Raw genomic sequence first — 27038 nt, forward strand, 5'->3', positions numbered from 1 at the left:
GAAAGGAGGAGGATGGAAAGGAAGAAGAGAAGAAAAAAGAATGTCCATATTCACAAGAAGAATGGAGACAATGACTATTTTCTTAGGGGACAGGGGAAGTATTGGCTCTTGCACACCAAGTGGTCATATCTTCTTAGTCACAATTACAGGATTTCAGAACTGGAAAAAGGAACTTGGAGACCACAGACCCACCCCCTCATAGCCCAGAGATAGCAGTTGAGGTCCTGGAAGAGCATGTGTTAGAGATGGAGGACAGGATGGAGGACAGGATTGATTTCTGAAGACAGGCACTGCCTGCTGCATCTTGCCATAAATTCAGCCAATTCATCTCCATGGAAACCGCTGAAGATTGTGAAGGTACAGATGTGGAAAAGGACAGCAGGACTCCGAGTGTGATTTCTTTTCTATGCCTTTCTTTTTCTCCCTCATTCCTATTCATCAGTTTCCTCTGCCTCCTCTTCCTTTGCCCCTTCCCTCTCTCCCACCTTTCCATGATTCTCAAGTGTAAGGACCTGTCCTAATCCAGGAAGCTGAGGTCACCTGACCTGCAAGGGCCAGAGTGCTGCATATCATCTGCCTCTTTAGCAATGTGCTTGTTTCTAGTGATTGAAACTCACAATTGGCTCTGACTGGGCACCAGGGCTCTGACCACTATTATCAAGAAACACTTGGGATGCCTGGGTGGCTCAGTGGTTGAGCGTCTGCCTCAGCTTGGAGCGTGGTCCAGAGGTCTGGGATTGGGTCCCACATGGGGCTCCTTGCAGGAAGCCTGCTTCTCCCTCTGCCTACGGCTCTGCCTCTCTCTCTGTGTCTCTCATGAATAAATAAATAAAATCTTAAAAAAAGAAAAAAGAAACACTTCATTTGGTTGCTCAAAAATACTTGTGATTCTTGAGTAGACAGAAAGCACCATGGAAACAATTTAAAGCTGTCTTACTTCTTTGTGTCTTTAACCTTTTGCAAGTGATTGCTATGAAACTGGTTGCTCTCCCCCGGCAGGGAGAATGCAGAGACTGCACCTCACAGGAAAGAATAACCTTTCACAGGAATCTCAGGTTGCATGAGGAGTAACATCTCTTAACCACAGCCCACAATTGTTACAGAAAGCATTTAAACATGTCCTCAAACCTCTGGGATTCCTGGCTACTACTAGAAATTAGATCCAGAGTGTCTGGGGTCTGGCTTTTTACATGTCAAAGAGGAAAGCTGAGCTTCCTGCCATTGGTTTAGAACCTGTGATGGTCCTGGTGTTCTTGTGACCAGATACTCAGGGTCCCCCATTGTAGAACAGATTGAGGAATGACCTGACCAGGCACGCATTTGCTTAGGCTTCCTGTGGAATTCTGCGGAACAGTCTTTTGCTGCCTGTCAGGTGGGATCTGGGGCCATCTGAAGAAGCTGCAGGAAATTGACTGCCATGGGACAGTAGTTGTAGAGAACAAAATGGAGTCTCTCATGTTAAGCAGGAGCCTGTGTGAAGCAATGAGGCAAGCAGTGAAGGTACTGCATCTAGGAGATATTCCGGAGACCAAGGTCAGCTGATATCCCAGAACTCATAATGAGCAGAACCAGAGGAAGTCTGCAGGGACCCCAAACTGATTAAATCCCTTAAAAAAGGCAAGGATTGGGCAGCCCGGGTGGCTCAGTGGTTTAGCACCGCCTTCAGCCTAGGGCCTGATCCTGGAGACCCGGGATCGAGTCCCTAGTCCAGCTCCCTGCATGGAGCCTGCTTCTCCCTCTGCCTGTGTCTCTGCCTCTCTCTGTCTCTGTGTCTCTCATGAATAAATAAATAAAACCTAAAAAAAAAAAAAAAAAAGGCAAGGATTTTGGCAGCATTTGTCAAACTCTTCAGACCTGACCCTTCTATGTCTGAGCCCTTTCAAGAAGGCAACTGCTGACAAAGGCTCCGCCCACTGATCTCCCAACAGAACCGAGATCCTTGCCTGGCTGAACCTAAGCAGTAAGTTGAGAGCTGGCCTGGACCAGATTGAGGCCTTACCTCAACTGCACGCCCAGACTGCCTTGGCCTTAACTTCCTGCAGACATCTGTCACCTTGTGTGTTGTGTGGCTTGTCTTCCGTCCCGCTTTGTGTGCTGAGTAAGAAGCCAGGTTTAATCACATGGTGAATTGTCACTGAGTTTGGAATCCTGAACCTGCTTTAGAGCTGTGATTTGGGATCCCTGGGTGGCGCAGCGGTTTGGCGCCTGCCTTTGGCCCAGGGCGCGATCCTGGAGACCCGGGATCGAATCCCACATCAGGCTCCCGGTGCATGGAGCCTGCTTCTTCCTCCGCCTGTGTCTCTGCCTCTTTGTCTCTCTCTGTGACTATCATAAATAAATAAAAATTAAAAAAAAAAAAAAGAGCTGTGATTTAACTTTGCTTTGTGATGGCATATAAAGCTGACATCGTGGAAAGACACAGCTCCTGTGTGCGCCTTCACGGCATGCTCCTGCCAGCAGCCCAGGGAGGACGCTCTGGGGCACGCAGGGACGTGCGTGGGGCTGGTGCCAGAGCCCTTTGGCATGGAGGATGGAGCCTCGGCGTGCCCTGGAGCAGCTGCACAGTGGAAAAGACCCACGCGCTGGAGAGGTTGTGCGTGCGCACGTGCGTGCCCAGCCCTCTCGCGCACAGCCCGGGCTCCCGGCTGGGAGTGCGGGTGCGCCCCGCGCGTGCTGGTTACTGCGGCAGCCAAGCCTGGGGCGGTGGCGGGCGGGGGGGCGGGCAGCAGCCCGGGTCAGCCCCCTTCTCGCCGCACAGCTCTGCAGGCACCTGGTGGGCAAGGAGGGGGCGCTGCGGCAGCCGTCCGGGGCCCCGGAGCTAGCAGGAGCGCCTAAAGCGCTGTCTCCCCTCCCCGCAAAGCTGCCGAGGACACACTGGGAGCCGCTCCCGCTCCGGGGGCCGCAGCGCGGGGGCCTCTCCGCGAGGCCAGCGGCGCAGCTTCACCTGGGGCGAGACGGCGCGGGGGCGCGTGCGCGCTGCCGGGGGCGCGGAGAGGTGGGCGCGGAGGCGGGAGCGCCGGGCGCGCGGCGGACGGTGGGGCGAGCGGCGCGGAGGAGTCGGGGCCTCAGGCCCCCCCGCCCCCGCCCCCCGCGCCTCCGCCCTCCCCCCCGCCCCCGCCCCCGCCCTCCGCCTCCGAGGGCCCTCCCCTCCCCCCCGCCCTCCGCGCGCAGGGGCTCCGCCTGCAGGCCGAGAGCATCCTTCCCGACCTTCCCGGAGGCGGCGCCGAGGGCCCGACCCGACCCACCGGGACCGCACCTCCGAGGCCCGCTGCGCTCCCTCGGCCCGCGGAGCCCGCCGCGCGGTTACAGCGAGGTTTGGGGCGCTCGGCTTCTCCCCTCCACAAGTGCCATTCCCCTCTCTCTCTCTCAAAGCCAGATAGTGCGCTGGGAGGGCTGCTGGATTCGCCTCTTCCAGACCATTCCCCGGAGGGCGTGGCCGGCGTGGCTGGCCGGGCGGCCCGGGAAAGTTGGCCTGGGCTGGGAGTGACTGGTTTTGCGCCTGAAGAGAGCGAGGAAGACTGTGAGCGCGGCGCATCCTCGGGAGGAGGCGTCTGTGAAGCACCGTCCGTGACAGCAGTAGGGACACGTTTACGTGGTGCTTTGTTTTGTTTACGCACTGAGTGGCTTTTCGGTGGAAATGCTCTTTTGGTTAAAGGAAGAGATGGCCCCGCAGGAGCTGAGCCGGCGACTGGCCACAGTGATCACTCATGTCGGTAAATGGAGCTCTTTTTTTTCCCCCTTTCGTTTAATTGATGGAGGTGGGGGCGTAGGCTCGGGGGCGGGGCCGCGCCGGCCGCCCGCGCTCGCCTGCAGCCCCCCGGGCAGCGCCCTGCGTGCCCAGACCGTGGGGGTGCGGGCTCGGCGTCAGCCTCGCTGCTGCTGGGGGCGGCCGGTGCCCGGCATCCCCGGGGTCCTGCACGCCCGGCGGGGCCGGGGCGGGCCGGGGCAGGTGCCTCCACCAGGCAGGTGCGCTTAGTCCCCTGAGGGCTGCTGGGCTGCCAGGATCCGTTGCCCGCGCTGACCCGGCGGAGGTGGGGAGCTGTGTGGCCGTCGGCGAGATAAAGAGAAAGGAGAGGGCACCTGACCGGACGCCGGTGCTCTCCTGCAGAAACTGCTGCCAGCCGGAGGCTCGTGCACCAGCCAGCGTGGTGAAACGCAGGCCTCGGTAGAAGGTCGCTGCGCAGCCTGGCGCCCCGGCCCCTTGGAAGTCCCGCCTGGAGGTGTCACGCACTCCTGGTGAACCCCGGTGGCAGGCCTCTGCAAGCCTCAGGACACGGGGCAGAGTTCATCCTCTTCCGTTGATTGAGTTGAATGAGGGCAGCAGAACCTCATGCCTTGCTCCTGAAATAAGGGTTGTGGTGGAAAGACAGGCCCTGTTTAGGAAAGAGGACCTTGAGACAGTGGTACGTTGGTTGATTCCTTCTTAGCATTTTCTTCCCCTTCCCTGGACCTCCCCAAATAAAGACACATTCCAGATAGAGATTCTTTGGAGGTAGATGACTAGAATTATCAGGTAATTTTGAACGTTTAAATCACTTAACGTTGAGATCCCTCCATAAGGCAAATTAGTTTTAAAGTCAGGAAGTTTTTACCTCAGTGTTCCACCCATTTGCTAGAACTGCCTTCTTAGTACTTCTACGTTACCTATTGCTCCAATTAATGAGCTTTCGCTCCTCTTTGAGCACTCTAGTTCAGTGTATTTAGAGCATAAATGTCATATATCTCGAATGATACCCATGTGGGGATATACTTTGTGAAGATATTTATCTGGAAAGACCCAGTTTTGATGATTCATTTTAAAAACTGTTTCTGGTGCCAGCGTGGCTGCTGAACTGGTTTTTCTTTAAGACAAAAGGTCAGAAGAATGCTATCAGGGAAGTATTGCTGGAGGGAGGATGAAACAAACAGAATTTGGAGTTTGAAATATATTGAATGCTGAAATGATTGTACTTGAAATTGTGCATATGCATGAAATTGCAGTGTCAGGAAAGAGCCAGCCCTGGACTGGGGATAGGATTGTCTGGATTTGAATTTCTCCTGGATGAGTCATTCAACCTAAGGCTAAAAATGGGAATTTTACTAATCCTTTCCTACCTAGCTCGAAGCCTAGTTGTAAGCCGATGTGGGTTAAATCACCATCTAAACTGTGACTGTTATTATTGGTCATACCCCAGTATGCCACTGAAGATCTTGGGCAGATCCCTGGGCCTCTCTCAGGATGAAACTTCCCATTTGTTAAATGAGGAGGTAGACCTGGACGATTATTAAGGTCTCTCCTATTTCTCTCCATGTAGGATCTTTTTGAAGGTCTGGTAGGTAGTATTCCTTGGTTAACACCTGGTGGCCTCTGGGGTCCAGGCTATGGTATTTTCTTGCCCATATTGCTCACTTCCTTTTTCTATAGTTAGCTCCATAAAGGATGTAGACATGAATTTGTTGTAGTTTCTGCTCTCAAAGAACCTCTAATGACCTCTGGCATTTGTGTGTCTTGCAGCATTCTGAATCCTCTGGTGTAATCGGCTGTAATCTCACAAACCTGTGAAAGAGGTTATCATTCCTACATTACAAATTAAGGAATTGAGACTTAGAAAGTTTGCCTTTTAAGCTTTCAGAGGTAATGGATAGCAGGCTCAGGACCAGTAGGCAGCTGTTTAGATGGTCTGTTTGGGGGTCTGATTGAGGGGGCAACCAGCCTTTACCTTCATGGAGAATCGCACTGAGTAGCCAGTGGAGCATCTGCTAAGGTTTGGCTCGATGTTTGTTCTTTCCAGACATTTTCTTGGTGAGCAGCCTGAGGGATGTGATGAGTTGGGGAAGGGTTGAGAAGTGCTTGGAGCAAGACTATGGGTTAGAATGTTATCCTGGTTCTATCCTAACCATTCATCTGGGTAACAACACTATGCTCATATATTCACTCTGCCACCTGTGTCCCCTGCCAGTCCATTCCTCCTCCAGCTGGGATTTCTGCTCTATTTTCAGTCCCTTAGATTTGACAATTCACATCTGGAGTTTGTTGATTCAATTTCTGAAATAACTCATGGGTCTCTCTCCTAATGTCCATTCCCACTGTGACCTTCCTGTGACTTTTTCAGGTTTTCATTCCTCCTGACTAACCATTTGGGCAAGTCTTCTGCCTCTCTTCTGTTTGCCTCTAACTTATACCAGGAATAAACACACTGCTTTTGTATCTTCTAAAACCTTTAATAATACCTTTACATAGTCATTCTCTGCAGCCTGGAGTATTTGTATTTTATTTGGCATGCTTCTGGTTTTATCCCCCAGTAATTGATATTTCTACATGTATGGTTGGTCGACTTGGCCTATTCATTTCTTCAACTTTGTTCCACTATATTGTCTGACTTTGTTTCTGCCTCTAAACTCTTGTTTCTGCTTTCCTTCCATCTGGAATGACCCCTTAATATATTTCTCCACACAAAAATCATACACACCTTTCAAGCCCAAGTCCTTCTCCAGGTATCTCTGATTCTGCCAGTGGAAAATACTCTTGTCTCTGAATTCCAAAGTAGGTTTTGTTCTAACCACGTAACACTTCTCATTCTCTCCCTTATATTATGGTTGGTTTTTGTGTGCTTGTCTTATCTCTGCTCCCAGACTCTGCATTACCAACTGTCTATCCTGGGCAGTTACCTAACATAGTCTCCTTCTAAGGAGATGCAGAATAAATGTTTGCTGAATAAATGAATGATTTTTTTTTGTGCTTCAGAATGGACCTTGAGTATTGAGTAATGCCAGGCAGTTTTTATATGTTTAAGGACAGTTCTGAAATGTTTGTGGATAACTCTTGCTTCCTAAATCCCCCTTTTCCAAGTAAACATTAAGCTCATCAAATGTTCTTCATATGATGTCATTCACTGTGGGGGTCTCCTTTGAATTTTCTTAGTTTGTTGGCGACCCTCAAAAAATATTCAGCTTACGTGTGAAAAGTGTCCAGATGTGTTTTACCTATGTAGTACACAAGTAGGACCATCTTTTTACTCTTTATTCTGGACTATAGAATCACATTGGTTCATTTACAGATTTCATAATCAAAAAAGAGTGAAGCACCAGTTGGCTTCACTAGCAAATTCTACCAAACATTTAAAGAAGAATTAATACCAATTATTCACAACTCTTATAAACAGTAGAAAAGGGAACACTTCTCATTTTATAAAGCAAGTATTGCCTAATGTCAAAATCAGACAAAGGCATTATTACAAGGAAAAAATTATATAAAAACTATATTTTATGATTTATATAATAAAATATCTTTTATGATATAAATACAAAAAGCCTCAACAAAATACTAGCACCAGATACAGCAGCATATAAAAAGATTTATATACCATGATCAAATGAGATTTATCCCAGGAATGCAAGGTTGGTTTAACATCTGAATTGATGTAGTATACGTTATCAATAGAATAAAGAACAGGGGCAGCCTGGGTGGCTCAGAGGTTTAGCCTGCCTTCGGCCCAGGGTGTGATCCTGGAGACCCGAGATCAAGTCCCACGTCGGGCTCCCTGCATGGAGCCTGCTTCTCCCTCTGCCTGTGCCTCTGCCTCTCTCTCTCTCTCTCTCTCTCTCTCTGTCTCTCATGAATAAATAAATAAAATCTTAAAAAAAATAGAATAAAGAACAAAAACCATATGATTATCTCAATAGAGACAGAAAAGGTATTTGACAAAATTTCATACCTTTTTGTTTTTTAAAAAATACCCAACAAACTGGGAATAGAGGGAAATTTCCTCAGCTTGATAAAGGGTATCTGAAAAACCCACAGCTAGCATCATGGTTAGCTGAAAGCTTTCCCTTTAAGATCTGGAACAAGCCAAGGATATCTGCCTTCACCACTTCAGTTCAACACTGTGCTAGAGATTCTAGCCAGGGTAGTTAGGCAAGAATATGAAACGAGAATATGAAAAGAATATGAAAAGGCATCCAGATTGGAAAGGAAGAAGTAAAACTTATTTGTATTTGCAGATAACATCATGTAAATAGAAAATCCTAAGGAATACACTAAAAAAGCTCTTTTTTAAAAAATTTAATGATTTTATTTATCCATTAATGAGAGGCACACAGAGAGAGAGGCACCACTGAGCCACCCAGGGATCCCCCCAAAAAGGTCTTATAATTAATAAATGAGTTCAAGGTTTCAGGATACAAAGTCAGTATACATTAACTAAAATGTTGTATTAAGTTAGGATTTCTTAGGATCAATATCTAAATAATATTGGGCAGCCCTGGTGGCTTAGCGGTTTAGCGCCACCTTCAGCCCGGGGTGTGACACCGGAGACCTGGGATAGAGTCCCACATCAGGCTCCTTGCTTGGAGCCTTCTTCTCCCTCTACCTGTGTCTCTGCCTTTCTCTCTCTCTGTGTGTGTCTCTCATTAATAAATAAATAAATAAATAACCTTTAAAAATATCTAAATAATATTGTTTCTGGAGGTGACCATCTTCTCTAACGTGGAGAATATCATTGACAATTCCTGCCTTTCCATATGTGCACTAAGGCTTTGCACAGTCTTTGGCAGCAAACAGCTGTAGCACATCACTTTGCCTCCAAGTCTTGGTTCCCTCATATGTAAAATGCAGATAATAATACCCTCCTCACAGGACTGGTAGAAGATGAATGTGTAAATAATGTCTTTTGAGTGCCTAGTACCTGTTGGAAGGAGAAATTGAGAAGCAGGGATAATGAGAATGGCTTTTAGATACAAGGACAGCATCATCTACTTTGTCCTTTGTCCTAGTATATCATAGGCACCATCAATGTTCTTTTCTTCCTCTTGTACCTACCTTCTTCTTGTGGAAGTCTGTTGTAGTAGGATTGAAGGCTAATCCTGACAGGCTGCTTTAGAGAAGAGTTTATGTTCACACACCTGAGGTGACCCTCTTTCTCCTATGCAGTGCCAGAAGCAAAACTCAGAAGCAGAACCCAACTACCTGAATGTTGCTGACTTGGCACTTGGGACACCCTCAGTCTTCCCGCTGGTGATAGCAGGTTATAAAAGCACAGGAGAGGGGAGTATTGCTACCAGCAAGTGTTTTTCTTCCTAGTCTCAGAGAGGACCTCCTACCAATGGCTTCTATTTCCAGAGTGTCTGCAGGTTGTGACTAAGCTTGTTAGCCAGGGGGATCTGATCTGCTTTCAATAGTTGCAATAAAGGTTAAGTCCTCCAGTTGACTATTGGCCTCCAGACTAGGACTCTGAATTGTCTGACCTTGAAAAAATATGTGGCGTTAACAACCTATCCAAAGGTACGGATTTTAAGCAAGAAACTAGAAAGTCCAAGAAGCAGAATCAGTGTTTAAACCTTAACCATTTAGAAGTATTGGCCAAATTTGTTGAGTGCTAGGCCTTTCCATGTATGTCTTTATACCTTTATAGCTCTGGAAAGTAGGTGTTATTACTCTCATTTTGAAAGATGTCAAAACTAAGATTTAAACAAGTCCAGTAATTTGCTTAAAGCTATAGTATTACTAAGAGGTAGAGTCAGGATCTGTCAGATCTGATTTCAAAGTCTATATTCTATTATATCAAGGCAGAAATTTTTATTGCTGCTGAAAATAATTAAAAAAAACCCTGGGTATTTGTTAATTTGGTACTGGGGAAGGACTTTTGCCTTAGCACCCCATTGTCTGCTCCCTGAGGGCAGGGAGATGTCTGATTCATCTTTATATCCTTAGATTTAGCTCAGTACCTGGCACTGTTAATGAAAAAGCTCTTTTTTTTTTTTTTTTTTTTTTTTTTTATGATAGTCACACACAGAGAGAAAGGCAGAGACATAGGCAGAGGGAGAAGCAGGCTCCATGCACCGGCAGAGGGAGAAGCAGGTTCCATCATGCACCGGGAGCCCGATGTGGGACACGATCCTGGGTCTCCAGGATTGCGCCCTGGGCCAAAGGCAGGCGCTAAACTGCTGCACCACCCAGGGATCCCCGAAAAAGCTCTTTCTTTTGTTTACTGTATTTGAGTTGTTGGAAAGCATCCTGGTTTGATGGTAGCATCCTGGCTACCCACCTGCTAGCCTCCCTGGGTCTCACTTTCTTCTCTCTAGATCCCATTTGTGATTACTCTCACCAGCAATACTCTGCCTGCCAGTCTGAATCTCCAGGGCTTCCCTCAAGCCTGGCCTCCCCAGGAGCCTTTTATGGAATGAGCCAGGCCAAGCCCAGCTTCCCTCCATTTTCTGAATACCTGTAATTGTTGGTATCCATCTCTTACATGTTTTTGAGCATTTGATTGCAGTTTAGCTTGGATTTTTCTCTTTGTTGCAAATACTGATATCTATTTTAATTGTTGGTTGAACATGTTCTAAAGTCTTTTCTGTCTTACTTAAGGGTAGACATCCCAAGTAAGATTATTTTATGGCCTTGTAGGCTAAATTAAACTCATTATAGGAGATCAAGAAACACATGTTAGGGGAATCCCTGGGTGGCTCAGCGGTTTAGCACCTGCCTTTGGCTCAGGGCATGATCCTGGAGTCCCGGGATCGGGTCCCACATCGGGCTCCCGGCATGGAGCCTGCTTCTGCCTATCTCTCTCTCTCTCTCTTTCTCTCTCTGTGTGTGTTTTTCATGAATAAATAAATAAAATCTTTAAAAAAATCACATGTTAAATTGAATGGAAAGAATGTCTAGTCTCTGAATTTCCTCATCGTTAATGTAGGGTGATAATTATACCAGTTTCTCTGCTTGTTTTACAAGTTGGAATGATACTATATAGTGAAAAGTGGTTAAATAGAAATCCTTTGAGGACTATAGCAAAAGGGACTCCATGAGTGTAGAATGACTCCAATTGTTTGCTTTATGGACTAGCAGGAAGAGCATGAAAAGGAGTGTTTTACTGTCCCTCCAGTCCGGTCAAGAGGCATACTCTACCAGTATTCCCCTAGTACTTAATATAAACTGCAGCATGAGTGGTACAAGCTTGCTCTGGAGGGCACAGGTTGAAAAAACGATGCCTGTAGGGTGAAGCAGTGGGGCCAGCATGGGAGGGGAAGTGAGGCAGGGGTGGCAGAGGATGTGAGAAGGCCTCTGGATTCTGGGCCTTCACTGTGACAGTGGCAGGAGCTGTGAATGACTACCTTGAGTAAGAGTGGAATAGCTGAGAATCAGCCGCTGTCCTTGCTTCTTTCTTTGGAATTAGTCTGGGTTGTCCAGAGCTGCTAGAGAGAAATTCAAAGCCCCTGAAGAGCATGCCTCTCATGCAGTACACTTTGGAGATGGTGAAGTCATCATGTAGTGAGGGGCTGCTGTACCACATTTTATCATTACTGTAGAGGTAGAATAAATTTGCATGAAGCATCGAATCTGGGCTGTATTTACAAGTGCTTTAAAATAATTTGGGCCAGATTTTTTGGCAGATCTTCTTTGGGAGAGTTTTCTTTGCCTACCCTAGAAATAGGGGTTTTGTTTTTCTTTCTTTCTTTCTTTCTTTCTTTCTTTCTTTCTTTCTTTCTTTTTTCTTTCTTTCTTTTCTTTCTTTCTTTCATAAAGATTTTATTTATTTATTCATGAGAGACTCATAGAGAGGGAGGCAGAGAAACAGGCAGAGGGAGAAGCAGGCTCCATGCAGGGAGCCCGACATGGGACTCGATCCCTGATCCTGGAATCGCGCCCTGAGCTGAAGGCAGAAGCTCAACCGCTGAGCCACCCAGGTGTCCCTTGCTTTTTTTTTTTTTTTTTTTTAATTTATTTATTTATTCATGAGACACACACACACACACACACACACACACACACTCTCACACACAGAGGCAGAGATGTAGGCAGAGGGAGAAGCAGGTTTCTCGCGGGGAGCCTGATGCAGGACTTGATCACAGTATTCCGGGACCACGCCCTGAGCCAAAGGCAGACACTCAACCATGGAGCCACCCAGGTGTCCCCGTTTGTTTTCTTTTAATCTTCTCCTAGCTGCAGCGAATCTTCACTTGTGCCCTGGAGTCTGGCTAAAGGGTTGGCTGCTTTCCCCTAGCATCTGATGAAGGCCTTTTCCATATAGGGAGAAATCTGCTTTTCCTGGGCATCCCCCTCCTCCAGGTGTCTGCCTTCTCTGGCAGAGGCTCTCTCCAGACTCCTACCCTGTACCCAGTCTAGGGAGAAGAGCCTGTAAGCAGCTGGGAGCTCCCCTTGCTTTTTTGGCTCATGTTAGCCCACACGTAAACCTTTCACAATTGGTTTAAAACTTTTAGGTGATTTATTTTTATTTGCTTATATAGGTTCTGGACAAGTTATAATGTTATAATTTATCTGGATTTTTCTTGTTGTTAGGGTGAAAGTGAGCCTCTTTTCCAACCTTCTGGGTTCTGGGAGAAAGCAGAATGTCTCCTTGGCTTTTCACCTCCTGTATATTTCACAGGGAAAACCTGCTTCATTCACACAGCCTTCTTCTTCCTTTTTTTTTTTTTTTAAAGATATTATTTATTTATTCATGAGAGACACACACACACAGAGAGAGAGAGAGGCAGAGACACAGGCAGAGAAAGAAGCAGGCTCCATGCAGGGAGCCCGATGCGGAACTTGATCCCCGGATTCGAGGATCACACCCTGGGCCGAAGGCAGGCGCTAAACTGCTGAGCCACCCAGGGATCCCCTTCACACAGCCTTAGGTCATCACAGTGTTGTTGCAGGCAAGCTACTAGGAATTTTATGAACTATACTGGTAAACTGGGTCTCAAAATGTTTTCTTTGTGTTTTCCCATGTGTTTGGGATCTTGAATGTTAAAAAAAAACAAAAACAAAAAAACCCCTGTAGTTCATTTTTAAGAGCTCTCAGTTAGATGAAAATGCTTCCTCCCACCTATTATCCATGAACCAACTAAGTATAGAGATCTCTCATATCAGGAAGTCAATCCTGAGTGTTAGGCACAGTTATTGGATGCCTGGCCCCCTAACAGGGCCTCGCTTGGCCAAGGGCCTGCATGTGTGCTATAAAGGCCCATCTGTGTTTCCTATTTTTAAAAAATGCTTCAAGTAGCCTGAAATTTCTGCTGAATTAATACTTAATTAACATAGCTGATATAAAAATCTCTGCCAGAATAGTTGAAATCATTGAGGACCAAAATGGAAATGGTCCTGCTTCTCTTGGAACTTTTCCTGAAGGGTAGGGCTGTTGTCACTTCCTTTTAGATGTTAGTGAGTATGGTGCAGCCAGAGAGCTTCTCGGCCTACTCTGGCACCATGGACTAGCTCTTCCCAAATGGGTGTAGGTTCTCTTTCTGTTTATTTCAAGAGATAGGAATTGATTGATTTTAATGAGTCTGAGAAGGAGGACTATCTCATTATCATAGACTTATTTAATTCAAGCACTTATGTCTTGTCAGCAGGCAATAATGATTTTAATAAACTTTAGAGATTTTGGAGCTTAACACATTGATGTTACTAAAGATGTATATATTTAATTCAAATTAGCAAAGGACAAAATAGTTTGTTTTGTAGCACTCTGCTAATAGTGGCAAGGCCAGGCTTTGAACCTAGACAGATTTGGCTCCAAATTTGAGCTTCTGACCACTATTACTCGACGACCCCATGCCTTCTGGGCTGTGGAGTATGATGGGCCTCATCAGCAAGATGTACAGTCAGGAACTCAGGTGGCTGTTCTGCCCCTGGTGTCACCTAGTCTCTGGCCTCTGCTTCTCTCTGGTGTCTGTAACATTCTTCTGCTCATCTCTGCAGACTAGCCCTCTATTCTTTTATCAGTGAGTATGAACTCCACCTCACCACCCCAGCCACATCTAGATCTTTCAGATATAGAGAGACAATCACTAACTGATTCTCAGTCTCTGGATCTCTCTGTACACATGCTCTCTCTGGAGAGCCTGATTGGTCCAGCTCAGAAGAAACTTAGGCCTTTCTGATTCTAATAGCTGTGGGTTCAGAAATCAGTGTGGTTTTGGAATGGGGAGGAAGTCCTCAGAGAAGAGGGCTTTATTTTTAATTTTTTAATATTTTTTAAAAGATTTATTTATTTATTTATTTATGAGAGAGAGAGAGAGAGGCAGAGACAAAGGAGGAGAGAGAAGCAGGTTCCATGCCAGGAGCCCGACGTGGGACTCGATTCCGGGACTCCAGGATTGCACCCTGGGCCAAAGGCAGGCGCCAAACCGCTGAGCCACCCAGGAATCCCGAAAAGAGGGCTTTAAACTGTACAATTACCTCTCAGAACAAGTGTAGTAACTTGGAAAGCACTTTCAAACTTTAGAATCAGTAAGAGTAGGTAATATTTAGGCAGTTTTAAGGGCTTAGCCCTGGGCAAAATACAAACCATTCCTTGTGTGCAGTGTGCTGCTGCTTTCTTTGGGGTACAGTCCAAGGCTCTCTGTCTTTATGTGGCTACCTAGGTATTTAGGCACCACAACTACATCAAGAAACCAACTGTTCAATGGGCAGATTTTGGAGAGTACCTACTGTGAGCAAGGCTCTGTGGCAGGCTTACATACAGAGTTGTTTGGAGGCTGAAGTAGTGAACTTCAGCAATTCTAGAAAGCTGTGTACTACTAGATATATGACTTGGGCTGGATTTGGAGGAAAGAGATGATTTAGGTAGGTGGAGAGGAGAGAGCTTTCTAATTGGGTGAGGTAAGGGAATGGCTGCTTTTGGTAGCTGTTGGTCTTCCTGTGCTGGTTATCCTATTTATTCCATTCTTTGCATAGACCTCTCTGGATGACTAAAAGCTTTAAGCTTTACCTTGAAAGAAGGAATGACCTCAAGCTGGAAGGCAGATCTATGTATGGTATCTCCTTTTCTTTCCTTTTTATATAGCTCCTTTTTTGGAAGGAAAGAAGTTGCAGAGGCTAGAGGATATGGAAATAATATTAAAAATGATATTATCGCAGCTACTATTTATTTTATATCTGTTTAATGTCACATTGTGACATTGTTGTGCCTTATTTACACACTACTGATTCAATTAAATGTAGTCAAAAGTTCAGTCCTTTTTTATGGAGGGGACATTTGAGGGTTAAACAGATTAGGAAGCTTGCCCAAGGTCATACTAAGTGGAATTAAAAGTCAGGTTTGGCTGGCTACAAGACCTGTGAGTTGTCATACTTGGTTTAATTTCTCATTACAGAAGGGAATATAAGCCAGTAAATGATAGATGTGTTCTTAGTTTTAAAAATATTTTGAAAAACCTAATGGAAGCTAAAAGCATTAGCCCCCGAGTATAAGTATTGTACCAGCCACTTGAAATGTTCATTTATTAATAGTCACTTTTTTTCCAAAGAAAACTATCATTTAAAATATGAGGATTTATTTTATAGCCTTTATGTAAGCAAAAGTAATAAATATGTAACACTTAGACAGGAATAAGCCTTTGTAAAGGAAGAAATTTTTAGGAATGCTGTTCTACTTGTACTTCCTGTGCTAACCACCAGTCTTAAGGGAAAAACAAGTCTAATAAAGTTATAACTTCCAGTTACAATGGCAAGGTAGCAGCACCTACATTCACATTTATTGTATAGAAGAATCCCTGTGTTGGGGATCCCTGGGTGGCTCAGTGGTTTAGCACCTGTATTCGGCCCAGGGCATGATCCTGGAGTCCCGGGATCGAGTCCCACATCAGGCTTGCTGCGTGGAGCCTGCTTCTCCCTCTGCCTGTGTCTCTGCCTCTCTCTCTGTGTGTGTCTCTCATGAATAAAGAAATAAAGTCTTTGAAAAAAAAAAAAAGAAGAATCCCTGTATTTAGAGGACTTTACTATGAGAGAGATTCAAGCATAAATATGTACAGGTGGACAAACTACAGGTGCCCCAAGTGTTTGAGCATGTTGGTCTTACCTGACCTACAAAAGTTCTCTGTGGATTTTTGTTCAGTTATCTGAGCCCAGATCATGTTCAGCCCAGGTTTTGGTTTGTGTATCTTTTTTGTTTGTTTGTTTTTATCTGTTACCAGATCAGTTTAAATTCATTTTAGCCTTTTTCTCTTTCTGCATCCAAGGAGGCTAGAATTAATTCAGTCACTGAGGGGAAAGAGGTCCTTCTGCCAGGTTCTCCTTCTTTTTTATTTTATTTTATTTTTAAAGATTTTATTCATTTATTAGAAGGAGAGAGAGCAAGCACAAGCAGGGGGAGCAGCAGAGGGAGAGGAAGAAGGAGAAGCAGGCTCCCCATGGAGCAGGAGGCCCAATGTGGGGCTCCATCTTAGGACCCTGAGATCATGATCTGAGTGGAAGGCAAATGCTTAACCGACTGAGCCACCTAGGCACTTCTCTGCCAGTTTCTCATGTGAGGCCCAATTTGAGACTCTCCACATTTACTGAGGCCTCCAGGGCTGGACATGAGGCCAGGTGCTGGGGATAGGGTGTGAAGGAGCAACTATGACCCCTGTGAGGGCCAGAACCTGGTCACCTCCATTGTTGCAGTCCCATTGCTGCTCCCCAGTGACTGGGATCTGGGAGGAATGAGAGATGTCCTCCGGGATCTTATAGTCTAACAGAGGAGGCAGCTGTTAAGCCATAAACTAAAGGAGGAAACTTTTAGGCAGAGACAGCCATTCTTCCCCAGTTCCTCCCTCTTCTGGTTGGACTTCTCTTCTTGTAGTCTTCCAGCCTCCCTGCTTCTTTTCCTTCCACATTAACTGCTTTGCTTTTGCATCTGGTTGATTTAGTTGCGAAACTCAGTCCTTCCTCAGTATTTCAAAAGTCATGTATACAGAAGGTTAGAAGGTTCAGGAGAATTTTCTGAAGATGGGAGAGGAGACATTTAAGGTCTGGAAACATAGACACTTTGAAATGGAGCTGGAAATGTCACTTTAAAATGTCTTCTGACCACCCCAGCTCCTAGGGGTTCCACAGGCCCTTGGAGTCACCAGTTCATTGATGCAGGCCCTAGACTAGAAATATGGTCCTTCTGGATTATGGTCCTTCTGGAAATATGGTCCACATCCCTCTACTTTTCATTCCACTTTGTTTCCATTGCAGTATTATCCCTCCAGCAACCAAAAGAAGCTTTGCTTACAAAGGAGGAAAAAATTCCTCAGGCTGTAAAATGGGGACTTAGACCTTGACAAATATTGCAGAGATGAGAAGGAAAATTCTACTAGTCACACTTGGTCTGACCTTCAAGTGTGGCATGAACATTTTCTCCCTCAGCGCCTTGGGAAAACCAAACCAGATTTTAAAGAGAAAGATCATGTTCATCATTTCCATGGCTTTGTGGTATAATCTAAAAAAGAAGCAGAAGAAATGAGAAAGGAATGAACATTATGTGGTTTTCATAAGGGCTTTAAAAATGGTTTATAAAAATAATACATGGTCTATGTTTAAGGTTTGAAAGAGGTTTGTTAAGATGTCTGTTCTCCCAGATTGATCTATAAATTAAACATGATTCTAATCCTAAGTCTATCAAGTTTGTTTTTTTGTAGAAATCAACTACAGATTCTAACATTAATAATCAGTGAAAGGAGCTGTAGTAGGCAAAAGTAATGATAATAGTCAAAATCTTTTGAAAAAGAACAAAGTTGGAAGACTACCTAATTTCAAGACTTACTATAAAGCAAGTTAATAAAGGTTGTGGGGTATTGGTGAAAGAATAGACAAAATGGAACAGAATAAAGAATCCAGAAAGATTTCTAAATATGATCAATTGATTTTAGACAAAGGTATGAAAGCAATTCAGTGGAATAAAGTGTAAAGGCAATTTCAACAAAAGGTGCTGAAACAATTGCACATCCATGTACCAAAAAATGAACCTTGACCTGTACCTCCCCCCATACACACAAATTAACTCAAAATGGATCATATACCAGGGCTCCTGAATGGCTCAGGCAGTTAAGTATCTGACTCTTGTTTTTGGCTCAGGTCATGATCTCAGGGTCATGAGATGGAGCCCAGCTTTGGCTTCTGCCTCAGCATGGTGCTGGGCTCAGTGGGAAGCCTGCCTGCTTGGGATTGTCTCTCTCTGTCTCCTTCTGCCCCTCCCCTCCACTCAAGCATGCCCTCTCTCTCTCAAAATAAATAACATCTTAAAAAAAAATGGAGCATGTACCAAAATGTAAAACCTAGTTGGACTTCATCCAAATTAAAAATACTTGCTCTGGGGCAGCCCGGGTGGCTCAGCGATTTAGCGCCACCTTCAGCCCAGGGCCTGATCCTGGAGACGCGGGATCGAGTCCCATGTCTGGCTCCTTAGGTGGAGCCTGCTTCTTCCTCTGCCTGTGTCTCTGCCTCTCTCTCTCTCTCTCTGAATCTCTCATGAATAAACAAATAAAATCTTAAAAAAAAATGCTTGTTCTGCAAAAAACACTGTTAAAAGAATGAAAGCACAACTGACTGGGAAAAAAAAATTTGTGAATCATATATCTGACAAAAGACGTCTATCCAGAGTATATAAAGAACTCTTAAACTCAACAATAAATGAAAATCAAGCAACCCAACTTAAAAATGGTTAAAAAAAATTGAATGGATACTTTGCCAAAGAAGTTACACAGATGAAAATGAGCATGTGAAAATATGCTCAATATCACTAGTCATTAGGGAAGTTACAAACCTTATTAGAGTGGTTAAAAAAATGGCAATACCAAGTCCTGGTGAGGATGAGAAGGGTCTGGATCTCCCACACAGTATGTTGGTGGGAGTGTAGAATGGTATGGCCACTTAGAAAACAAGAATCTGTATGTAAATGCTTATAGCCACTTTATTCTTAATTACTAAGAACTGGAAACAACCCAAATGTCTCTCACCTGGGGAATAGATAAACAATTTGTGGTACATCTGTACAATGGAATATTCAACAATAAAATAAATTATTGATACACAAAACAACATAAATAAGTCTGAAATACTTTATGTTAAGGAAAGACACCAGACTCATAAGGTACATACTAAATGCTGTTTTATATGGCATAAGGAAAAGGGAAAACTATTAGGATGGAGTTGCCCAGAGTTAAGCAGGTGGGGAGGTGGTATGACTACAAAGAGATAGTTGAACTATTCCCTACCTGATTGTGGCAAAGGTTAAATGACTCCATGCATTTGTCAAGACTCAGAACTATATGCCAAGAAGAGGGAATTAACACTGTATATCAGTTTAAGAATGGTTTTTTGGAAGGTTTTATTTATTCATGAGAGAGAGAGACGCAGAGACATAGGCAGGGGGAGAGGCAGGCTCCCTGCAGGGTGCCTGATGGGGACTGGATCCCTGGATCCCAGGATCACACCCTGAGCAGACAGCCGCTCAACCACTGAGCCACCCAGGCGTCCCTAAGAACAAATTTTAAAAAACATTACCAAACAGAAAAATACAGAAAAAAATACGTTTATTGCATAATATTTAGAAAAGACAAGGAAAAAATCCCTGATTCCATCTCCTAGTTACAACCACAGTTATTCTTTGAATATATAGTATTCTAGTTTTTTCCTTTGGCATTTTTACACAGATAAAATGATATGATCTCTCTCTCTTTATGTATATTATACATATTATATATATAATGATATGAATTTTATTCTTTTTTTTAAAAAGACTTTATTTATGAGAGAGAGAGAGGCAGAGACAGGCAGAGGGAGAAGCAGGCTCCCTGTGGGGAGCTTGATCAGAACCCCAGGATCATGACCTGAGCCGAAGGCAGACACTCAACCACTGAGCCTCCCAGGTGCTTCCCTCCACCTTTTAGGTGATATGATTTGAATTTTTGCTTGTTTGATAAGTAAAAGTGGCATGGTATTCATTTTAACAGAATTTTAAAAATTATTAGTGGACTAGAATAATTTTTAATAAGTTTATTATTTGCTGTTTGAATTTTTGCTCTGTGACTTGTTTGTGTGTTTTTGGGGGTCAAGATATTTTTGAGTAGGTGTTTTTCAATGTTAAGTATATTAAGCCTGGGTTAAGTTTGTAGCAGGTATTTTTTATTTTCCAGTTTGCTTTTATTTTATAATTTTTTTTTTATAATTTTGTTTTTGATGACTTTTAACATATAATGGATTTAAGATTTTATGTAGGGACACCTGGGTGGCTCAGGTTGAGCGTCTGCCTTCAGCTCAGGACATGATCCCAGAGTCCCAGGATTGAGTCCCATATCGGGCTCCCTGCATGGAGCCTGCTTCTCCCTCTGCCAATGTCTCTGCCTCTCTCTCTCTCTCTCTCTGTGTCTATCATAAATAAATAAATCTTTAAAAAAAAAACTTAAAATCAATCAATCAATCAATCAATCACAAAAATAGAATGGTCTTTCAAACCTTATTCATCACCCAGCTCCAACAACCATCAATATTTTGCCATAGTGGTCAGTAAGATTTATAAAGTTTTATAAAGGCAGTGCTCTAAAAATAGTATCAAGGAGCATGTTGGAAAGCTAGGTATATGGAGTAACCCAGATAAGATAATTCTTAAAAATCTTAGTATATTTTAAGTTTACTAATGAAAGTAATCCATGCTTTTCATACAAATTGCACGTAGTATAGAAGGGTGGGAAATTAGAAATCAAAGTCTCCTTGTCCCCTGTAACTTCGATCCCACTTCCCAGTAGGAACCACATATCTGTTCAGTATGCTTTCTCTAGGGCTTCCTCCATAAGTATGTAACTGGATGTGGCAGGCCCGCTTTCCCTGACTCAGAGGGAATGAGGTGTCCCTGTTCCTCTAGGAAAGGGAAAGATAGGGAAGATGAGATGGTCTGCAGCCCTTGCGGCCCCTTGGTCAACTGATGGGGTGTGGTGGCCCTGAGAGCTCCATCACCAAGAGCCCTATTATTCCCTTGGCCCCCCCCAGGCCAACTCTGGGGGAAAGTCAATTTAGTCTCATTAGCAAATACACCAGGATATTTGAGTGTTGACTTTAAAAAACAAAAACAAAAACAAAAAAAACTAAGTCTAGTTCATATAAGGAAAAAAATATCCCTCCCTTTAATATTACTTTGTTTTTATTTCTGGTGAAATAACAACCCAGATGCTTTCCTGGTATGGATACCTCAGATCCTTCTTGAGTTTGTAGGTGACTTCTCATTCTCCATTTTGCTCTGATAGGTGGGGGCAAATGGATGGCTTCAGTGCATTCTACTACACAAGTACAAAACATACACAATTTTATTTTAAATAGGCTTGTATCCAGAAGTGCCAAAAAACTTTCTTTTTTTCTCTTTTTTCTCTACCTTTGGTAGTAGTTTGTAGCAGGGAGGCTGGGGGCATTTGGGGAAAAGATTCATTTTCCATTGCCATTACTACTGAAGTAATCAGTTCTTTCCTAAGGAGAGTTACCTAGTACCCAGTTATTTCAGAATCTGTTGTTCAACATTAAGAAAAGACCGTCCTTTACTGGATATTTGATCTTGGTCAAATGGTGAAAGTCAGTGCATGGAATATAGGATTTTTAAGGGCTGTACAGTTTGTTCATGTAATAGAGATTCAAATGCTATAAAGAAAATTTCCAAGATTTTCCAGTCTGCCCTCTCCATAGAGTCCTGTAAGCTGCAAAAATATAATTATGGTCATTGCTGGGTGTGTGCAATTGCATGCACACTGCCATGTGGATTTACGTGGTTAACAAAGATAGCTCTCATGTTCGTAGGTGTTGTGATGCCAGCCAACCATTCATGACTATTCATACCTAAATGAATGGGTAAAGAAGTTAATGTTTAGTAGGAAAAAGAGCCTCCATATGGGGGAATCAGGCACTTTCCATATTGTTGATGGAAATGTAAAGTGGCACAGCTGTTTTGGAGGGAAAATTGGCTATATATAACAAACTATTGTTTAAAAATTACCTTTTTTGCTGCCCTGTATTAGGACTTTCAGACTTGGCATTTAATTGGAGGTCACATATTCACAATATCTAACGGTAGAGGCAAAAAGAGCTTTCATAAGTTTTAGCATCTCAAATTTTCTTCCTCTTCTTAGGTACTTATCTTAAAGTACTTCACATATAGTTAACACTGATAAAGAATTGGCTCTGAGGATTACTAAACAGCAGCCTCTAATCTTAAAAGACTTTTTGGTATAACCAATTTGGGGAAACATTTGGCAGTTTCTTACAGATTAAATATACACTTTTCCTTTGACTGAACAATACCACTAGTAGGGATTTATCCAAGAGAAATACAAACATGTGACCATACAAAGACCTTTACATAAATGTTCATAGCAACTTTAACAGCCATAAATTGAAACAGCCCAAATTGAAAAAACAAAAAACAAAAACAACCCTGAATGTCTATCAGCAGGAGAATGGACAAACTGTGACCATCCATACGTTGGGATACAACTCCTATATAAAAATAAATGAACTTCTAATACATACAACATGAGTGAATCTGAAAAGCATTATCCTGAGAAAGAAGCTAGAGACAAGAAGAGTACATACTGTATGATTACATTCTATGAAGTTTTTAAAAAGGCAAAACTAGTCTCTATTGAAAAATCACTTTAGTGATTATTTGGGGGTTAGGAATAAGTGTTGACTGGGAAGGGGCATTAAGTTACATTCTATGGATGGAAACATTCTATATCTTGAAAGGAGTATGGGTTACATGGATGTATCCATTTGTCAAAACTCATTAAAATATACATTTCAGATTTGAGTGTTTCACTATATGTGTTTTACCTCCTGCTTAAAAATAAACTTTATTTTTTATAAAAAAGAATTTCCAGTTGCTCCTTGGCCAGTTGCAAGCCTTACTCAAATTTCAGCTTGAATCATACAAATAAAAATTAGAAGTTTATATACAAACTTATTTATTATTTGTATATTGCATATTGTGCTTTCTTTAAATCTTTGAGCATGACATTACTAAACAAAAACATTAAGTGTGAAGAACCAAGATAAAATGCATTATGAAAAATCAGCCTCTGAGTATACCACACTCTGTGCCCAGCACAGTTCTGAAAGGTGTGCTCGCTTCCCCAAGTGGTAGTAAGGGTGGGAGGTCTCCATCAGATCATGACTGGCAAAGAACATCCTTCATTTTAGAATCATGATATTGTACTTGTACTTGGTCTTTAGAAGTAGTTCAGGAAACACTAGATTCCCCCAGGATTGGAACATTCACCATTTGCTGTGCTAAACCGTGTTGCCTGCCTGGATAGTGACTTCTGTTGGCTGCAGTGTTAAGCTCTGGATTTTGTTCCTTTGCAGCCTAGAGAAGTTGGAAGAAAGGAGGGGAGGATTGTGGTCTGGAATAAATTTTCTTAAGAGCATCCTTTAAAAAATTTATCCCTGTCTATTATTTTATTTTAAATATCCAGTGGCCTGATACATATCTCATGTTGCAATTCCTCTAAAAAAGAAAAAAAAATCTGATTCTCACCAACTCTAGGATTGCCGCCCCACATCTTCATTCACTTGTTTCCCTTTGTTTTCAAATGAGAAAGTCCAGTTACAATTGGGCCTGTAATCCTGTGAGCACTCACCAATCCAAAGGATAAACTCTCAGCAATGAAATGACCTTGAATGAACTTCAGTGAGATTAGTCAGGAGAAAGGATTAAACCCATTTATATGAGAGTACAGTGCTGAGAGGAATGAAGAGAAAGCAAAGTGGCACCATTTCCTGGGATCCAATGGCTTCCTGGTGTGAGAAGTGTGGGCAGCAAGACCCCAGATACTTACCTTACACCTCAGTGCGGATCACAGAGGCAGAAATGAGGGCTTACCACCATTTCCTGGGAAGTTGCACCAGGCTAGAATATATGGCAGAACAAGGTACTGTGAAAGCAATGATGCCTTTCTTTAATGTATGTTTTGTTATTCATCCTCATTCTCAATGGAATAATAATTTATTGAATAAATTTTACTTAAAAAATGTACTTGCAATACTGTTTCAAGTTTATTAAAAGGAGTTTAAAAGGACTTTTTAAAGAGCATTCATCAGCTGTTAACAATATTGTAGATGGTCATTTATTGAAAAATTTATATTAAAAAGATACCAAATATTCTGAAAAAATCAGGTTGTAGGATGGAATGTGTAAGTATGGGCAGCCCGAGTGGCTCAGCGGTTTAGTGCCGCCTTCGGCCCAGGGCGTGATCCTGGAGACCCGGGATCAGGATTGAGTCCCACGTCGGGCTCCCAGCATGGAGCCTGCTTCTCCCTCTGCCTGTGTCTCTGCCTCTCCCTCTCTCTGTGTCTCTCATGAATAAATCAAATCTTTAAAGAAAAAAAGAGAAAGGAATGTGTAGGTATGAATCCATTTTAAAAGGATATATGTCTATACATAAATATATGCATATTGACTATTTTTTTTTTAAATTTTTTTATTTATTTATGATAGTCACACAGTGAGAGAGAGAGAAGCAGAGACACAGGCAGAGGGAGAAGCAGGCTCCATGCACCGGGAGCCCGACGTGGGACTCGATCCCGGTCTCCAGGATCGCGCCCCGGGCCAAAGGCAGGCGCCAAACCGCTGCGCCACCCAGGGATCCCCATATTGACTATTATACACCAATAAGATAACTATTTAATTTGAGTTGAAGGAGTGATAAGGAGTTTTATTTTTCTTATTGTTGTTGTGTTTTTGTTTTTAAAAATAACCATCATATATTGCTGTTGTAAAATGAAAGTAATCCAGATAATGAAACTCATGTTTGAAGAAAAACGTTAAGTCTGAAAAATGTGTGAAATCTGACATGCTAAGACTTCATTTTTAAACATATGAACTAATAACAGATTGGTGGTTTAAGGGTAGAAAGAAGAAAAACACTTCCCTTCAGGGGGCTGGGGGAGAAGGCACAGTATTTCTGAGTATGCCTTACATGTATTTGGAAGCTAGTAAGACAGATGACAGATGCTCTAAGAGCTAAAGCAACTACTTGTTTCTAAGACTGTTTCTTTTATGGATGGGCTTTTTTATAATACCCCATCCCACTCTTTGTTTTTTTTTTTTTGCCTTAAAAATGTTTATAATACATTCATTTCCCTTGATCAAGGTTAGGAAAAATGCTTAAAGAACTGTCTTGGGGACCCTGGGTGGCTCAGTTGGTTAAGTGTCTGCCTTCAGCTCAGGTCATGATCCTGGGGTGCTGGGATCAAGTCCCTCTCAGGCTTTCTGCTCAGCAAGGAAATCTCCTTCTCCCTCTCCCTCTACTGCTCCCCCTGCTTGTGTGCATGCACTCTCTCTGAAATAAACTCTTAAAAAAAAAACCCAAAAAACCCCAACTGTCTTGGTCTCTCTTTATTCCTCTTATATTTCTTGAAGAAACTATTTCTTCAAGAGGGGGGAATTACTGAATAGAGAAGCATGCTTTATCATCATTACAGTATACTTTCTGAATCAATTCTTATACCATATATGATATATAAGATATAATACATATACTATCTTATCAAAGGCAAGAGCTATGATGCATTTGCTAATTAAGAAAGAACAACTTGGGCAGCCCGGGTAGTGCAGCGGTTTAGTGCCACCTGCAGCCTGGGGTGTGATCCTGGAGCCCGGGGATCGAGTCCCACGTCAGGATTCCTGTATGGAGCCTGCTTCTCCCTCTGCCTGTGTCTCTGCCTCTCTCTGTCTCTATGAATAAATAAAATCTTAAAAAAAAAAAAAAGAAAGAACAACTTGTGTTAATCAGATTTTGCTTTCCATTCTTAAAACACATAGGTACTCGCCTGTGCATGCACACAAATCCTACAGGGTTTGAATTCAAGTGTAAATTATTGCCCTAATTTTGTTAAAGTTGAATCATAAGGGCTTTACAGTTTTGTTAGTAGGGAAGAGAAGAAGTAATTTGAAAGATTATGAAGAATTTCTGGATTATAAACTTATGACACTACATACAAGTTGTTGCTTTTCTTCTTTCCCCCACTATACAAGGTTATGTTTGCCTACATGCTTTAGCTGTCAGTCATTTTATTCTGTGTTTCAAGACAGCAATGAAAATTTGAGTATCTTAATGTAGGGTTTGGGCGTGTCTAAATGGCCTTTCTGATATTACTGTGATCTTACATTCATTCACTGGCTGTATTTATTTCATGAATTGTCTGTTCTTAGTTTGTTTCATGTGGCTGCTGTAATAGATGATCACAGACTTGATGGCTTAAAACCGCAGGAATTTATTTTCTCATAGATCTAGAGGCCAGAAGTCCCAAATCAAGGTGCTGGTCTCTAGAGGCTGCAGGGGAAATTTATTTTCTTGGCTGTTTCAGGCTCTGATGTCTCCAGGTCTGTGTTGGTTTGTGACTGCAGCATTCCAGTCTCAGCCTCTATCTTCACACTGTCTTCTCCTGTTTCTCTCTCTCTTTTAAACTTTATTTTAGAAGGAGAGAGAGTGGAAATAGGGAGGGGCAAAAAGTGAGAATCTCCGGCCGACCCTGCCTGAGTGCAGAGCCTTGTGGGACTGTCCCACGACCCTGAGATCATGACCTGAGCTGAAGTCAAGAGTTAGATGCTCAAATGACTGAGCCACCCAGGTGCCCCTCTTTCCTTCTCTTATAAAAATACATATGATTGCCTTCTGGGCCCACCCGGATAATTCAAAATAGGCTCTTCCTCTCAAGAGCCTTAACTTAATCACATTTGCAAGTACCCTTTTTCCACATAAGGTAATATTCACAGGTACATTAGGACATGGCCATATTTTTGGGTGGGGGATACTATCCAGTCTACTGTTGCTCTTTATATTCTGGGAAGATAAGCCCTTTATCAACTATATATGCTATATATGCTAATTTGTTATTTTTTGAGGTTGTTCAAGGTATGTTTGCTCTGCCAAAGTAGTTTTTAAATGAACTTTATCAGTCTTACTGGTATTTCTGTCATACTTTGAAAGGCTGTTCTGATTCCAGTATTATAAAAATATTCTCCTATAGTTTCTTCTAGTATTTTTATGGCTTCATGATTTAACCTGGCTGGAGCTTATTCTTTTGGCAAGAAGGGAAAACATGGATACACTAGCTATATTAACTCAGTTCTTAAAACGATTAGATAAGGTGGATGTATTATAATTTCCCCCATTTTCAGGTCAAGAAATTAAGGCTCAGGGAAATCAAGCAACTTGCTTGAGATTAGTTTACTGTAAATGACAGAGCCAAGATTTGAACCTAGGCATTGTGGCACCAGACATAACGCTCTTAATTAATATACTTGATTGATGTCTTTTTGTGACCAGCAGAT

At 43.0% G+C, this 27038-nt stretch overlaps 1 protein-coding gene across 4 annotated transcripts in view; it reads left to right on the forward strand.

Annotated features, from left to right (window-relative positions):
• The first annotated feature begins 3165 nt into the window (after positions 1 to 3165).
• MCF2L2 (MCF.2 cell line derived transforming sequence-like 2) overlaps positions 3166 to 27038 on the forward strand; it is a 236435-nt gene continuing 212562 nt past the window's right edge. The window contains exon 1 of one of the 4 annotated variants that reach the window (XM_026007237.2): positions 3166 to 3713. In XM_026007237.2, the coding sequence (XP_025863022.1) occupies positions 3638 to 3713 (76 nt within the window). In that variant the 5' untranslated portion in view covers positions 3166 to 3637. Of the gene's footprint in view, positions 3714 to 4345; positions 4404 to 27038 lie in introns of those variants that run through there. The other 3 variants (XM_026007235.2, XM_026007238.2, XM_026007236.2) reach the window with 3 other exon arrangements.

This window comes from Vulpes vulpes, chromosome 3 (assembly GCF_048418805.1).
Source record: "Vulpes vulpes isolate BD-2025 chromosome 3, VulVul3, whole genome shotgun sequence".
Lineage (NCBI taxonomy): Eukaryota > Metazoa > Chordata > Mammalia > Carnivora > Canidae > Vulpes > Vulpes vulpes.